The following is a 14908-nucleotide window of genomic DNA, read 5'->3' as shown; positions in this document are numbered from 1 at the left end:
TTTCAGATCCTCAGCTCCTGCTCAAGCAAAGCTGGGACACAGCAATTGGAATTCGGTATCTGCGGGGCAGGAAAAGGCAGAATCGAGGCACAGGGAAGCGCCGCAACAGGGCTGAGTCAAGTTCCTGGGAAGGAAACAGGAATTGGGCAAGGAGGGAATTGGCTCTACCTTGGGGCTGCTCCCGGGTAAATGGATTTTCTTTGGCAGCTGCAGGGAGGGGAGATGTTCCCCGGGCTGGGAGTGACTCCTGCTCTGCCAGCGAGCCGAGAGGAGAGCAGGATGCGGCTGTGATGAGTGGGAAAGGTGAGGAATGGTGAAAAACACCAAGGTAATGTCTCAGTGAGTAAGAAAATCAAGAATTTCGTAATGTCTCAGTGAGTAAGAAAATCAAGAATTTCATTTTTTAACTGTATCTATTAAAAAAAACCAAACCAAACTCTCAAACATCACCTTGCTTCCTATAGCCTAAACACAGTTTAAGGGGATGGAAGAGTGTTTTCCTGCTGGTGTGTGCAAGCTGTTAATTATCTTTAAGGTATAAATAACTGCAGTGGGGGAAAGTTTCACCTGCACAGATTAGTCTATTTGGATTTACTGTCGTTCATTTTGGCATCAAAATCATAGCCAGGCAATCCTGGTGCTTGGAACACAGATCTGAAGTAATATGGTAATGTGTTTAAATCCTTTAGTATCAGGGGAACATACATTTCAAGCTGCTCTCAAAAGGCTGCCAAAACAAAGTCTGACACTATGTAAAACATTTTAAAGAAAAATTCCAACAAACAAGAATTTAGCAAATAGGAGTACACCTACCCAAAAAAAGCCCCTGACACAGAAAGCATGCCAATGTCATGGGAACCACAAGTAAATATTGGCTAGTCCTAACTAGCAGGTGGAAATAGATTTTAATAGTATCTAGCTAATTATGGCATAAATTCAGTTTGAGACACAAATAGGTTCAATATGAGGTATAAGATTTATGTTTTTTAATTCAGTATTTTAGAATTCTGACAAAACCCCCTCAAGTCAACAGAAAGTCTCATTCTTGTTCGAAGATCAAATCCCTGGCAAGCACAGGCACTCCTAGTTGCCATCACCTTTCATGATGAGTCATTAGGAGCCAAGTTTCTACTTCAGATTGCTTTTCCAACTCAAAATTCAAAGCCCCCCCATGACATCCAAACAGAAATATTTACACAAGATGTGTATAAATATAAAGTTTATTCAGTATAGTGTTTAGAAAAATAAGTTCACATCATCTCAGAATACAAATAAAACACTTAATTGTCCAGGCACAAACCCCTATTACAGTACAACAAACATACATACTTTAGATCTCTTTGGTTGGGTAATTAAGCACAGATATGTTTGATGATACACTCTGGGGCAGCATCACCTAACAGTGCAGTAAAGTCTTCTTGATTATTCCCTCCTCTAACATGTACATTCTGCTTAAATTTAAAATTTGTTGTAAGGCACAATAAAACCCATATTGGAGAAATAACTGGTTAGTTCTGGACAAACAGTTCATGCAGCAAAAGAACAAACATCCTCTGAATGTGAATCCTGAAAGGCAGAAGATTCACCCCCTCCTTGAGTTCAGAAATTTAAGAAGCAAGTTTTAAATTATATGAAACATACAACTAAGGTATAAAATATCCTTCAAGATAATAACTGCTAGGAGATACAGGAAGACTTCGGGCATCCTTGCTTTTAAAAATACCATTATTTTTGTTTTCAGAATTATAAAACTACTATTCTTTTTCATTATTTGACATTTTTCTTGACTGCAAGCACTGGGCAGTTCATGTCCCCAGAGCCCTGCACACATATTTCACATGATACTGAAGGGATGCACCCTCTTGTTCATCTGCCCTTGCTAAGAAAAGTGCACAGACACTGGAAATCTACGTGCATAAAAACCTCCTGTGCACACAGGGCCAAATTCCACCCTAATTTATTTAACTGAAAATTGTTACTGAGGTGATTTTGCAGGATTTGAAGCCAGAACCTGTTCATTATTGTCATCAGTCTCAGACTGAGAGTAGTAATGACAGTTCCAGCCTCACTTCTGGGTGAAGTCACCTTCTGAATGAGTCTTCCTGAACCCACAGGTAGGGGAAAGCAGTACATGGGAAGAGGTAAATGCTTGGATAAACTGTGACTGTTTGGTTCTAGCCAAGTGTCAGCCTTGTGCTCTGGTTTGTGCTGCCACTGTGTACTGGGCCAAATCCATCCCTGACCTAACACGAGTGAAATGAAAGGACCATATTCCCAGCTGGCATCAAAGGACATTAAAGTCAAAGGAAACATGCCAGTTTAGCCCAGCTGAGGACCTGGCCAATGGATATGTGTGATTTACATTGCTGAAATGTCCTTGCAGGTAAGACCACAGGGATAATGCTGCAAATAGTCCACACAGAGCATTCAATTCAATGCATTTCTGTTTTCTGCAACACTCTGGGTGAAACAGAGGCAGCTTTAATCAAAAGTAGTAAAGAAGAGAGGGGTTTTCAACATCATGCTTTGTAAGGATTTGCTTGAACTTTAAGCATATTTTTCAAAGCTGAGTCTGGGACTAGTAAAGCAGCAGAATTTGGCAATGTTTTCTGTAAGATTTCCAGTGGACTTAAAAGTTACAAACATATGTGAAGTCGAGAAGATCCTTTACACTCATCCATAACAGAGAGGGAGGGAAGAGAAGGAATGTCTGTGCCAGGTAGACATACCTTCCATTTAAACAACAGAATGTGATAATAAGGGCTGTCTGTGGGGCTTGGACACTCAATGCCTTCCCATGTGTGGGAGACCAGCATCCAAATCCCCTAAACACCATATAAAAATCCTTGATTTGGGAATCAGTGGAGCAATGCCTTATTTACAGCAGCCAAAGATCTGGCCCTGGACACTTTTTGGGGCTTTGAGTACTGTCTATTGAGAGCAGTGAGCCTGCCTGCCTGAGGGCCACAAAATAAAAACTTACCCTTGTAAGGAATAAAACTACTTACTTAAATTTCTATTTTAAACACACTGTACCGTGCAATGAGTCTTTACATTGTGCATGTGTACCTGCAGAAAACATGAGGTTATAACTGCATTGTCTGGAGGGAATGACACTTATCTTCAATGGGAGAAAGAAAGAGAGAAGGGAAGGAAGAAAGAAAGAGTAAAAGATAGTAAGAAGTTACTTGATATCTGGAAGACTAGAATAGATTAATCTTACTTTGTCCCAAAACACTGCTTCTATGTACATCCTCCACTCCCACTGAAGAGTGAGAAGTCTCCTATCAGAAGTACCAGACACTCCAAGAAACGTGCCACTGTAACAACATACACACTTTTTCACATCACCTGTGCCACAAAGCCATGGAGCTCAGAGCCTCAGTAACACAATGAACGTAAAGAAGGAAAAAATAAAAATAAAGTAACAGGTACTGTTGTAACACCACAGTCTCTTCAGTTATGAGAGATGATCACACCAACAACTGCTCTGAAATATTCCCTAGCTTGCCTCCAAATATAGTCTGAGCCTCACAGACCAAATGTTAATCCACCTTCAACTCCTTTGGAGCCAAGTACACATTCTCCATTAAAATGACAGCGATACAGGGTATTTCTAATTTTCCAAATGGCTGAATGATTCCATGCAAAGCATATACAGCTACTGCTACTGTCATCACCATCTTAGCTACATGGGTGAAGAAGAGGTGGGAAGCAGATTGTTCACGCTGGGGCCCAGCAAACAGATAAACAAGCAGAGCAGTGAAGAGAGCTCTGGACTATCCAATTCCCTGCTCACGTGGAGCTCCCAGGAACGTCAGGCAAAGTTGTGCCAGGGGAACATAGAGCTCCATGTCCTGCTTGTGATAATCTCTGCTTTGGAGCTTGCCTCAAACAGCCTGTTTGCCTGGGAGCACGTGGGGACAGCCAGCTGCTGGTGAGCTGCTCCTGCCTGCGGAGCCGCCAGTGCTCCCCTGCTCCTTCCCTCTCCCTGCACCTTCCCCTGCAGACTCTGGCTCACAGCGTGGACTCCAGTGCTCACCAACACAGCTCAGCCTCAAGGCTCCACAGAAAACCTGGCAAAATATGCAATATAGTGCAAAAGTACAACGAGAATGGCGATGCCGTGCTCAGGGCGCACGGGAAAACCTCCACTCACCAAAAGCTTTCCATGGAACCAGCTAAAACCAAGACAAACACACTGGGATATGCCACCTCAATTACTTTCCCATTTTTTTTTTGTCCTTTACAAGTGATCTTGTTTTGTTCTGAGCCAGATTCAGAGCCCACAGAAGTTTATGAAAACATTTCCCATTGCCTTCCAAAGGCTTTGGGCCAGGCCCCTGATGAGGATGAACACATGCTTTAGTTACTGTATATATTCACATTAGGATAAAATATAACAAAACCAAACCCACAGGGATTAACAGCATGTCATTTTTGTACATCTCAATACTTATTATTATTTTAAAGCTTAAAGGATGTGCTTTTCCATGCTACAAAAACTCCTCTGGAGGAAAGGTTAAGATCTGTTCCACCTGCTTCTGCTGTCCTCAGGGAGAAAGGTGTGGGTCCCCACCATCAGCCAGGCACAGACCATGGCTGCTGCAGATCCCACCAGCATCCCCCAGGCTGCTTTTCCTGGGGGGATATATAAAAATACACACTCAGCTGCACTCCTGGATGGGGGCCTTGCTTGACCACACGTGCTCTTTGGCCAATGGTGTAAATGTGGGGCTCCCTTCCTCAGCCTGCACATCCAACCTTTCCTGCTCATCTGCCTGAGGCTGGATCCAAGGTAGTCCCTCTGCACACCCTCCTGTCCTGCTGATGTGCTGCAGAAGGACCAGGACCCACCCTTGGCTCTCTGCACTGCCAGGAAATGTCACCCACCAAGCCCAAAACACTCTTAAAACCTCTTCTTACTCGTGCAAGTCAGTGGGTCTACTTGCAGAAGTAAGGCATCAGGATTTGGCCCTGAGGACGGATATTTGCAAATCAGTGTTTTTATTCCTCCTGCCACTGTGCTTTAGTAACAAAGATAAGGCCACAAGGAAGAAAGGCACGTGGAATTCTGTAAAAAATACACAAAAGTGTTCAACTAATTCGCAAATTACTAACAAAACAAACAAAAAAACCCCTGAACACAAAGACAGAGGGGGTAGAAACAGTGACCTCCTGGGTTTGTGAGACTGGGAATTAATTTTCTAGTTTCAGTGTGATTAACATTTTACTTTTACAGTCTATTGCTTGAAAAAAAACTACAAAAAAGTAAAACCTTGTCAGAAATAACTACGCTTACTTCCTGCTCAAACAATAAAATAAATTAAACAACCAGAAAACGTTTTCCTTTTCAATGCATTGTGTCTAAAGTGAAAGGGAACATAAACCATAAATAAAATCCATTGTACTAATTAAAAAAAAAAAGTCTCCTTTATAAGTACTGAAACAATATTTACATTCATACTGGATAGAAAGCTTCTGAATTGCATAATTAAGAGTTTCAAACGATGCCTTTTCTGGTGCATTGACAAAATGCTAGCTGTAGCATTTAGAAACCTGTACAGGATTGATGTGAGATTTTTGGTTTGAATGCAAGTCTGCTGGAAAAAAAGCAAACATACCAGTAACAATATTATGATTTTGTTTTGTTTCTTAACCTCAAACAACAAAAGTAGCTGGAGAAGTATCGTCTGGAGCTCCTTAGAAATCTCCCAATGCCCATGGACTGGAAGTAAACAGAAAAAAAATGACTGCACTTCTTCTACCATTGTGGAGTGAGATTTTTGTTTTCCATCTGAAGCTAGGAGTGTATACTTACTGTTAAGAGTATGTTGTACTATGGAGAGTCTAGTTAAATTTTCAGGGTAGTATTTGGTAGCCAAACCTGTACCCATTCCTCAGTACTTGCCCAGGCCATTTCCTTTCTCCTTTAATCTGCTTAAAAGAGAATACTGCATGCAAACCAAGTGTGGCAACCTCATTCCATTGCTGGAGATTCCTCTGTACATTGATTCAGACCACTTAAATGTTCTTCTGGTTTCTTTAAATGAAAAAAAACCCACCAAACGAAAAACCCCACAAACACCCCACTAGGTGTTTGTTAGGGCCTCAACAGGAGACTTATCTATTAAAACAGAAAGCAAGAGAAGAAAGAAGTTACAAGTCTTGCATAACTTCATCCATCTGAACTGTCTGCAGTTTGGCAAGTTCTTTTTTGTCCGTTTCCAGTTCTTCACATACCGTGTCAACCATGTTACTCATAACATACTTAGATTTGGAATCCAGCATCATTAAATTGCCAGTTGACTTGCTCTCAGAATTAGGTAAGAAATTCTCTTTGACATCAGGTACGGCTTGCAGAACCAACCTGTGCTCTCTGCCAAAATCCTGGTGCACTTGTGCAGGGGGCTGGCTGACACGGTCCCCACTCGCTGGGACTATTTCTCCAAGCACAGGCTGTGCTGTGGAAATGGACAACAGATCCTGACTGGTGATGAGGGGGCAGTTCTGAAGGGTTGCATAGTTAGTGTTGCTGATAGATATCACTGTAGAGGTACTGGTCACGGGTGAGGACATGGACTGGCTCTCTGAGATACCAGAGCTCAGTTCTGCAGCATTTAAAAGAGTTGGTGGTGTGAGGGAAAAATTATGTGAGGGCGTTACATTCACTAATGAGGAGGCCAGGGACTGGAGTCCTGCACTGGATATATTTTCAGAAGACATGTTGACGTTCAGTTGTGTGTTCTGACTGACTGGCATCAACTGAGAAAACACCAGGCTTCTTTCCAGTCCTTCTTGCTTGACAGATCCTACTGCCTGGCCCGAGTTGGGAACTGTATAAACCACTGCACTCGGGGCAAGGGGGCTGAAGAAAACCTTTCCTTGCTGTAATGTTGAAGATTCAGTTGTAAAAGTTCCTCCATCAGATGTACTGGGGTTTACTGAAACATTACCTAGGGAAAGGCAGGCAGAAGAAAAGAAAACAGATTACAGCTGGCAGAGTAGAGTTATATAGTCCTGTTTTTTTTTTTTTTTTACCTTTGCAGTATACACATACACTAATATTTCATGCAACACTGAAAAGCAATTTTTGTAGCAGGTGAGAGAAAACTTGGTGCAAAGAAATCAGTGTTGTTAATAGAAGCTGCTTCTAGAAACTAAAAAAAAAAGTTTCTGGTATATTAGATTAGGTATCTTTCAGACTCTCATTAAGGAGCAAACAGTCCCCAGCCATGTGACTAAAATGAATGTGCTTTGGCCTTCACTAGTTGCCACCACTCAATTTCTATCTAAGAATAGAAGCATGAAAAGCTATTAAAGATAGTTCAGTGACAGACTACAGCTTGTGTGTGGGAACTGGAGACACGTCACATGAAATCCACTACTGCTGGGCAGAACCTGCACAGAAAACACGAAAAACAGGTAATTTCTACTGGCCCAGCTAGGTAATCCTCAAGCACTCAGCTCCATTCCTTCTCACCTTGCTTTATCATGTTTTTCTAAAATCCTAATCCTATCACATCCACCATGCTGTGAAGTCACCCAGCACTGCCTGCCCTTGCTAAAAGCCATGGCACTGCTCGTGTGATGTTGTACTGAGCCAAGCAAGAAGAGGTGGCCAGAGATGACCTGAAGTTGTTTTCACTAGATGTGCCATGTCAGCTGTCATTATGGTAATTCCTAAAATAAGAAACACTGGCTCTTGGGATGGAGTCCCACTTGGAACACCTCTCTTTCTCAAAAGCAGTTTAATTATAAGAGACTACAGTTAGACACAGCTGAGTATTTTAGAACAGCACCAAAGATGAATTTCTCACATGGGGAATATTTTCGTTCCCTATTAATTTCAGTTAATCAGTGATGATTTTTGGGAAGATGTTATGCACATGGGTAAACTAGAATAATAAAGCCAAGCAACTTGAAGTTACCTGTCAGAATTATTTACTGGCTTATTTGAAATAGCCTGCAGCATGCTTCACTTGGAATAGGCAGACAACTATCTATCCAAGAAAACTAGAACTTTTTTTCTGTAGCAAAGATATGGTGGATTACTCTCCAGTGGGCAGTCAGTATTTTTAACAATGGGGAAGATGGTCAGAGAAGAGCTTATTATGAATTTTAGGACTTTCAAACACAATAGTCCTATAATAGTTAAAAGGACAGAACTTCCTCTCACCTTTGCTGGTGGTTAGTTTATGCCTTGGAGCATGTGGATTAAGTGGCTTTAGTAATTACAGGTGGCATTCAGACTAAAGGTCTCTCTTTAATCTTGGTTAAACTATGTGCCAGTAACTTTCAGTGCCTGTGAGTGCCACATTTTAGGACCTTATAACTGTGCACCCATTTGAAATGTAGTTGCACAGCTTCAGCAAGAACAATTCACACCCTATGCACATTAAATTCAAAGAAGCACATGAGCACAATTTGACTTCCATTATAGTATCCACAGCTCCTGAAACTAGAAGGAATCATTCCAGCTTAATCATTTTCATAATCAAAGATATAGTGGCCAGTGAGTACCAAAGATGTTCAACTGTGCTTTTAACTGACCTGCTTCAAAAAAAGGAATCCAGAACTAGGTTTGTGCTCCCTGGGATTCTTCCTGGCCAGCTGCAAGATTCAGACTATGGTATGTTAAGACCAACTCTAAAGCAAACTTGGGGAGGAGCCTGCACACTTGGCACATGAACCTGTGATGACATATTTCCCTTGGACTGAGGGAAGTTTTATCCAAAGAGCCTCACATTTTATATCTACAAGCTAGTGCTTACTTCTATTGTTTCCCTCAAGTTTAATCTTTCTTAATTATGGAACAGAAAATGTACAAGCAACTGCTTGGTCTTGTTATGTCTACAGTAATTCAAAATGTATTTTTGTGAAATGCCTTAGTTAAGAAAACAAAAAACCAAAACAACCACCACAAGAACAACAACGGTAACAATTTCCAGCTGCCATAATTTTCATTTTTATGAACCTTCTCATTAAAAGAATTTGGTGGCAAATGGGGAATATTTTGAATTACTGAAACATGTAAAATTTACAGATATTAGTGAAGACTCGTATCACAGACTTCTGTGAACAGCATGAGATGAAAGGGGTGTAAATTACCAGACCTCCTTTCATACTCTTAACACAGGAGCTCAGCCTCATCTAACAGTTGGCCCACAAGCATAATCCACTATAAAGGGAGGCAAACAGTATTATTTGATGTTCTGCGTGTGGCCATGGCTGAGCTTCTAAAATGCCAAGTGTGCCCGATTCCAACTTTTTCCCATACCTCTTACTGCAAGAGGCAAAGCTTTTACCTTGTGAAGCTGCCACAGAAACTGGAGGCAGCTGCAGAGAAGAAAAACCAATGCTTCCGTTCAGCAGCTGGCCATTTGTTCCTGAATTGGGGATCTGGACAATGCCATACTGGTTTATTTGGACAGGAGCAGTAAAAGTAACTACGGAGCCTCCATCCTGGGAAGCAGCAGTTTCTACGCCTTCCCTTTTCACCTCTGAGCTCGGTATCAATCCTGGGAAAGTGACTGGGATGTTGCTAGGGCTGAAGGCTGCTGTGGCATTGGGGACTGCAGCCTGAAGGAGTTTGAAGTCTTTAACATCTTCTGATGACGATGATGACAGTATGTCAGTGATGGACACCCCGTTGCTCACAACGCTGGCGGCGGCTTTGGGCGAGTTTAAGGTAACAGTCTGCGAAGTGCCCACGCTGAGTCCATTGAGTATGACACTGTTGGGTCCCTGAAGAAACGAGCTACCATTGAGGAAGACAGGAGAGGTACTGGCAGGCATAAGGTTCCCATTCAACAAGACACCAGACGAGCTCAAGGCTATTTTAGTGTTTCCAAGCTGCTGCATGTAGACAGGCTCCATGTGGCCGGGAAGGGTGAGGCTGGTAACGCCGTCAGATGAGCTGGAGAGTGGATGGGGAGATAAATCCTCCCGCCCCTTACTGGATTCATCCTCTGTGCTAGGGTTGCCATCTGACTCGCTATGGGAAAAGATGGAGAGATGACAATGCATTACCAGAGCGTACCAGGATCTCTGCACCAAGGGGAACTTCTTGCTTTAACACAACTATGTGAGAGTTTCCACAAAGCTTTTTTTTTTTTTTTTTCTGTTTTACCTTTACAAGCCACTTTAAACGAATATTCAAGCCAAGGGAAGAAGTTTCTTAGAACAGAACACATCAAACACTCGCCAAAGGAGAAACTTTACAGACTGGGTTATGGAGCTGTAAATAAATTCCTCCACCCCGGCGACCGAAGAGGGCTGCCTGGGCCCCTCTGCGCCGGCCCGGGGTGTCCACACGTGTGAGACCGGCCGCGGCCATTTGGCAATGAAGCGCTGGGATGTGAGGCAAGGCCGGGAAGTGCCGCCGGACCCTCCGGGCTCAGCCTGCCGCCCCCGGCCCGGGCTGCCCCCGGAGGCGGCTCCGGCCGTGCCCCGCGGCCGGGGGGAGGGACGGAGGGATGGGGGGCGGCCTTTGTGCCTCCGCCCGGGGCTGCGCCGGGCTTTTTCGCTGACTGGTCCGCCCTCGTCTGCATTTTTCGGTCGCTCTCCCCTCCCTCCCCCCTCGCCCTTTGATGTGTCCCGCGGAGAGGGGCCGCGGCGGCACAATCGCGCCCTTGGTTGAGAAATGCCTTGGGGCCCCCTCCGCCGGCCGCTTTCCCTCCTTCTCTCCCCGCTCCCTTCCTCCCCCCTCCTCCCCGCGCTTTCTCCCCCCGTTCCCGTCCCTTCCCGGAGGAAGGCGGGGGGCGGGAGCGGGGAGGTCACCTCCACCTGCCCGGGGCGGGGGGAGCCGAGCCCGGGCCGCGGGCGGAGCGGGGCCGCTCTCCTCTCCCGCCCCGCGGCGCGGCCGGGAGCCCCGGGAACCGGCCCCGCTCCCCCGCTGAAACCCGAGCCCGGCCCGCTCCCGAGTCAGGTTTCAAAACAGAGGGAGCGCCGGGACCCCGCGCGTCCTCCGGCCGTCAATGATTAACTCTGTCAGGCGCGACAATTGAATAAAAACAAGGAGCTGGGGGGGGGAAACAAACACCCCCGTGCCGTCCCCTCCCGGGAGTCCGCCCCGCGGCTCCCCCGCGCCGGGAGCTCCCCCGGGAGCGCGGGGCGGCGGGGCCGGGAAGTTTCCCCGCGCCGCTTCGCACACCCGGGCCGGGTGGGTGTGTTGGGAACGAGGGAGCGGGGAGGAGGAAGGAGGGGAGGACGAGGCGCACCGAAGGTAAGCGCCATGTTTGCAAGGGAAGAAAGAGCCGGGAGAGGGAAAGGCAGGCGGGAGAGGGGGCGGGGAGGAAAAGTTTTCCCTCACCTTTTGGACTGAGTCTCGGAAGGGTTGCGGTCCCGCTGCCTGCGGTTCTTGAACCAGTTGCTGACCTGGGTGAGGGACAGCCCGGTGATCTTGGCCAGGTTGCGCTTCTCGGCGGGCGAGGGGTATCGGTTCTGCTTGTAGAGCTCCTTCAGCGCGTTGCGGGACTTCTCCTTGAAGCAGTAGACCGTCTCCTCGCCGTCCCAGATGGTCCTGGGCAGGGGGTATTTCCTCCGCAACCTGTACTTGTCCACCGCCCCCAGGGGTCTGCCCCGGGCTCGCTCCGCCTCGGTGTAGCGAGCCTTGTACCAGAGCTCCTGCAGCAGCGGGTGGTTGGAGGAGTCGAAGTTGTGGCTCTCCAGGATGCTGTAGAGCTCGGCGTAGATGCCCTGATGAAAAGCCACCAGCGCCCGGGCTTTCATCAGGCTCTCGTTGCCACGTAGCAAATCGCTCGGGGGCAAAGACCACAGGAACCTGGCCAGGCGGTCCAGGTTCCCACCTTGCTGCAGCGCCTCGCACACGCAGGCGACGTGGTCCGGGGAAAAAGCCAGAGGGGTCTGCGAGGAGGAGGATGAGGAGGAAGAAGATGAAGAGGAGGGAGAGGAGGCAGCGTGGTGATTCCTGGCCAGGAGTTCCGTGTGGAGCAGTACCTGTTCCGCGGCTCCCTCCTCGCCGGCGGCGGCGGAGCCTGCATGCTCCATGGGGAACGGGGCAGCGGCGGGAGGGGGCGGCGGCGCGGGCCCGTCGGGGGCTTCGGAGAGCATTTCCATCACATTTTCCTCCTTGATCTCTACCGCGATCACGATGTCGTCCGTGGCGGGGGAGGCAGAAGACATGTTTCGGTTTGTTTTCCTTTTTTTTTTTTTTTTTTCCTTTTCTTTTTTTTCTTATGGGTTTTTTTTTTCCTTCCTCCCTCCCCCCCCCCCGCGTTCCCTTCTCCTCCTCTCCCCCCTTCCTATCTCTCTTCTCCTCCTCCTGCTCTAGCCGATCAGGTTTCCCCCGGCCCCGCAGTGACCATCCGGGATCGCTGCTGTATCCCGGCCGCGCTCCGCCGCTCCCCCCGCCGCGACTCCCGCACCCGCCGCAAGACTATGTGGCCCCCGCCCATCGCTGCCCCGGCCGCGCCCGTCCATTGGCCGCGCCGCGCCGGGAGGGCGGGGGCTACTGCGTCTCCATGGCAACCGTCAATCAAGCGGCCGCGCTCCTCTCTCCGCTCCCCCCCCCCCCATCCCCACCTGGAGCCCCCGGGAAGCGGCGGCTCCGTCACTTGCGGCTTTCCCAGGAAGGGGAAGGGTTAAAACGCTCCCGGTGCTGTTGTTACTGAGGCTGAGGGAGTTTTGTTGTGTCCGCTTCTGGGCCCCTCACTTCAAGAAAGTCATTGAAGTGCTGGAGCGAGTCCAGAGAAGGGTAGCGGAGCCGGGAAAAGTCTGGAGCACAAGTCCTATGGGGAGCGGTTGAGGGAGCTGGGGGTGTTTCTCCTGGAGAAAAGGAGACTCAGGAGTGGCTTTTCAGTGTCTGCAACTGCCTGAAAGGAGGCTGTAGCCAGGTGGGGGTCGGGCTCTGCTCCCGGGCTACCGGCGGCAGGGTGAGAGCACAGAGCCTTAAGCTGCGACAGTGGAGGTTTAGACTAGCAATTAAGAAAGAATTTCTCGCAGAAAGGGTGATGAGACATTGCGATGGGCTGTCTGGGGAGGCCGTGGAGTTACCATCCCTGGAGGCGTTTAAGGGTAGGCTGGACGTGGCACTTCGTGCCATGGTCCGGTTGCCGCGGGGGTCTTTCCCGAAGTAATCGATTCTGTGGTTCCTGTTGGTCAGTCATGGCCAAGTGTCCGCCGTCTCCCCCTGTTGCAGCCGGAGCTCCGGGCCCCGCACAGCCCGGCCCCGCTGCCGCCCGGGCTCGTTCCCGCTCGGGCGGGCGCTGTCGGTGTGGGGGCCGGGACGCGTGCGGAACGCGCGGGGCGGCGCCGGGCGGCGGCGGGGCCGTTTGGCGGCGGCACCGGAAGGCGGAAGGCGCGGCGGGAGGAGGGAGGGGAGCGGGAGGCGGCCATGGACGACCTGGGCTGCCCGCGGTGCAAGACCACCAAGTACCGCAACCCCTCCCTGAAGCTGATGGTGAACGTCTGCGGGCACACGCTGTGAGTGGCGCCGGGCCGCGGGGGCAGCGGGCGCGGTGCGGGGCCTGGGCTGGGGTCGCTCCCCGCCGCTCCGGGCTGCGGGCGGCACCGGCTCCGCCAGAGCCCAGCGGTGCCGGCGGGGCGGCCGCGGCCGCTGTGCCCCTTTTCCCCCCCGAGGATCCGTGTCAGCCCCGGGGGCTCCGGTGTGGCTTTGATGCGCTGCCCCGGTGCCTTCTCCTTTCTCCGCAGGGAAATTCCCGGGGGAAGCGGGAGGAATCCCGGGGCACGGCGCGAGTCCGGGACACGCTCCTGTCCCGCGGCGCTTCGGGCCGCGAAGCGGGAAACGCAGGGAAAAATACATTTCCTATGGAGTAAACATTGTTTAAAACTGTGCTCGGGTAGTAAAGAAAAAAGGAGTTTTGATGTATCTTTCAATGTGTTAATTCTGCTGAATGAAGAGTGTTTTGCTACAGGTTTGGTGCTGGTTTAAATGTTGGGAAATCCTCTTGCGAACCTGTGCTGATGGTGGCCTTAACTCATTCGTGGTTTTTTATTTTTCTGTTTTGTTTTTTTTTTTTTTTCCCAAGAGCAGTGATTGTTTTTTCTCCCTTTTCTCCCAAAACTGAACCCTTGGATAATACCCAGCGCTGGCTCTTGCTGATTTAAGTCACAAATAGCCTGAACTCATTCACTTTCAGATCTGGAGACCTTCCTTAGTTAGCATGGAAGTTTAAAAGGCTGTACTCTGAATTCTTTCTGGATGTATACCACAAAAGTTTAGTACTGCAGTAGCTGCCCTTTCTATATTTTTTATTATTATCATTTTTCCTGTGATGTGTATATGTTTAAACTAACATTGAAAAGGTGCAGCCTAAGAGCTTTTGCTTCCCTTAGTACATTGTTTTTAGGGAACAGGATGAAGGAAGTCAACTACAAGAAAGGATTTATCTTATTGTTTTAGGGGAAAAAAAGTGTTGCTTTTCATTCTGTTCCCTGCTCTGTGCTCCTGCAAGCACTCCTGTTGCCAGGAAGGTGAGGTGGTGCAGAGGTGGCCACAGGAGTGTCCCTTTGGTGACAGCAGTGCTGGAGTCCCCAAGGCAACAGCCCCATTTAGGCAGAGCTGTGCGGGTGTAAAGTGATTTCTCGATCTTGCATTCACCAGAGATCAAAGGACTTGATCAAAGTGGTCCTGATGTGCTTTCAGGCTCCTCCAGAGCCGCTTCCAGCAGAGGACAGCATGTCTCAGTTTGCTCTCCTGCACTGGTTCTCAGTTGTTTTGGGCTTTATTTATTTATTTATTTAGCTGAATTTTGCTTGAGAAAATTAATGGTGTTTTCTGCTTTATTGGGTGCAGTTGCTGACATCGTGTTTGAGGTTGATGTTCTTGTCTCGCTTCTTGTTTCTGCACAAGGGCAGCCTCTGCTTCCCTCAGCTCTTGTTTGCATCTCTGGGTTTGTTTTTGTTGTAATCAAGGACCCTCCAT

General features: G+C 48.2%; 2 protein-coding genes across 3 annotated transcripts in view; one reads left to right on the top strand and one right to left on the bottom strand.

The window, feature by feature from the left end:
* Nucleotides 1–1202: 1202 nt before the first annotated feature.
* SIX4 (SIX homeobox 4) lies at nucleotides 1203–12404 on the bottom strand. Of its 2 annotated transcripts, XM_079309316.1 has the most exons (4): nucleotides 11962–12366; nucleotides 11315–11868; nucleotides 9309–9997; nucleotides 1203–6956 (listed from the first exon to the last, which is right to left on the bottom strand). In XM_079309316.1, exons 1-4 carry the CDS (start codon nucleotides 12145–12147, stop codon nucleotides 6160–6162), a joined length of 2226 nt encoding a protein of 741 aa, XP_079165442.1. In that variant the 5' UTR covers nucleotides 12148–12366; the 3' UTR covers nucleotides 1203–6159. The 2 variants fall into 2 exon arrangements, with proteins under 2 accessions (XP_079165442.1, XP_079165441.1); XM_079309315.1 differs by having other exon boundaries at nucleotides 11315–12404.
* Nucleotides 12405–13295: 891 nt separating this feature from the next.
* The window catches only part of MNAT1 (MNAT1 component of CDK activating kinase), a 114429-nt gene continuing 112816 nt past the window's right edge, over nucleotides 13296–14908 (top strand). The window contains exon 1 of the mRNA XM_079309338.1: nucleotides 13296–13446. Within this exon, the coding sequence (XP_079165464.1) occupies nucleotides 13358–13446 (89 nt within the window). The 5' untranslated portion in view covers nucleotides 13296–13357. The remainder of the gene's footprint in view (nucleotides 13447–14908) is intronic.

The sequence above is a fragment of the Erithacus rubecula genome, assembly GCF_903797595.1.
Source record: "Erithacus rubecula genome assembly, chromosome: 6".
Classification (NCBI taxonomy): Eukaryota; Metazoa; Chordata; class Aves; order Passeriformes; family Muscicapidae; genus Erithacus; species Erithacus rubecula.
The sequence above is the reverse complement of the archived record's forward strand: the minus strand, read 5'-3'. Positions and strand labels throughout refer to the sequence as shown.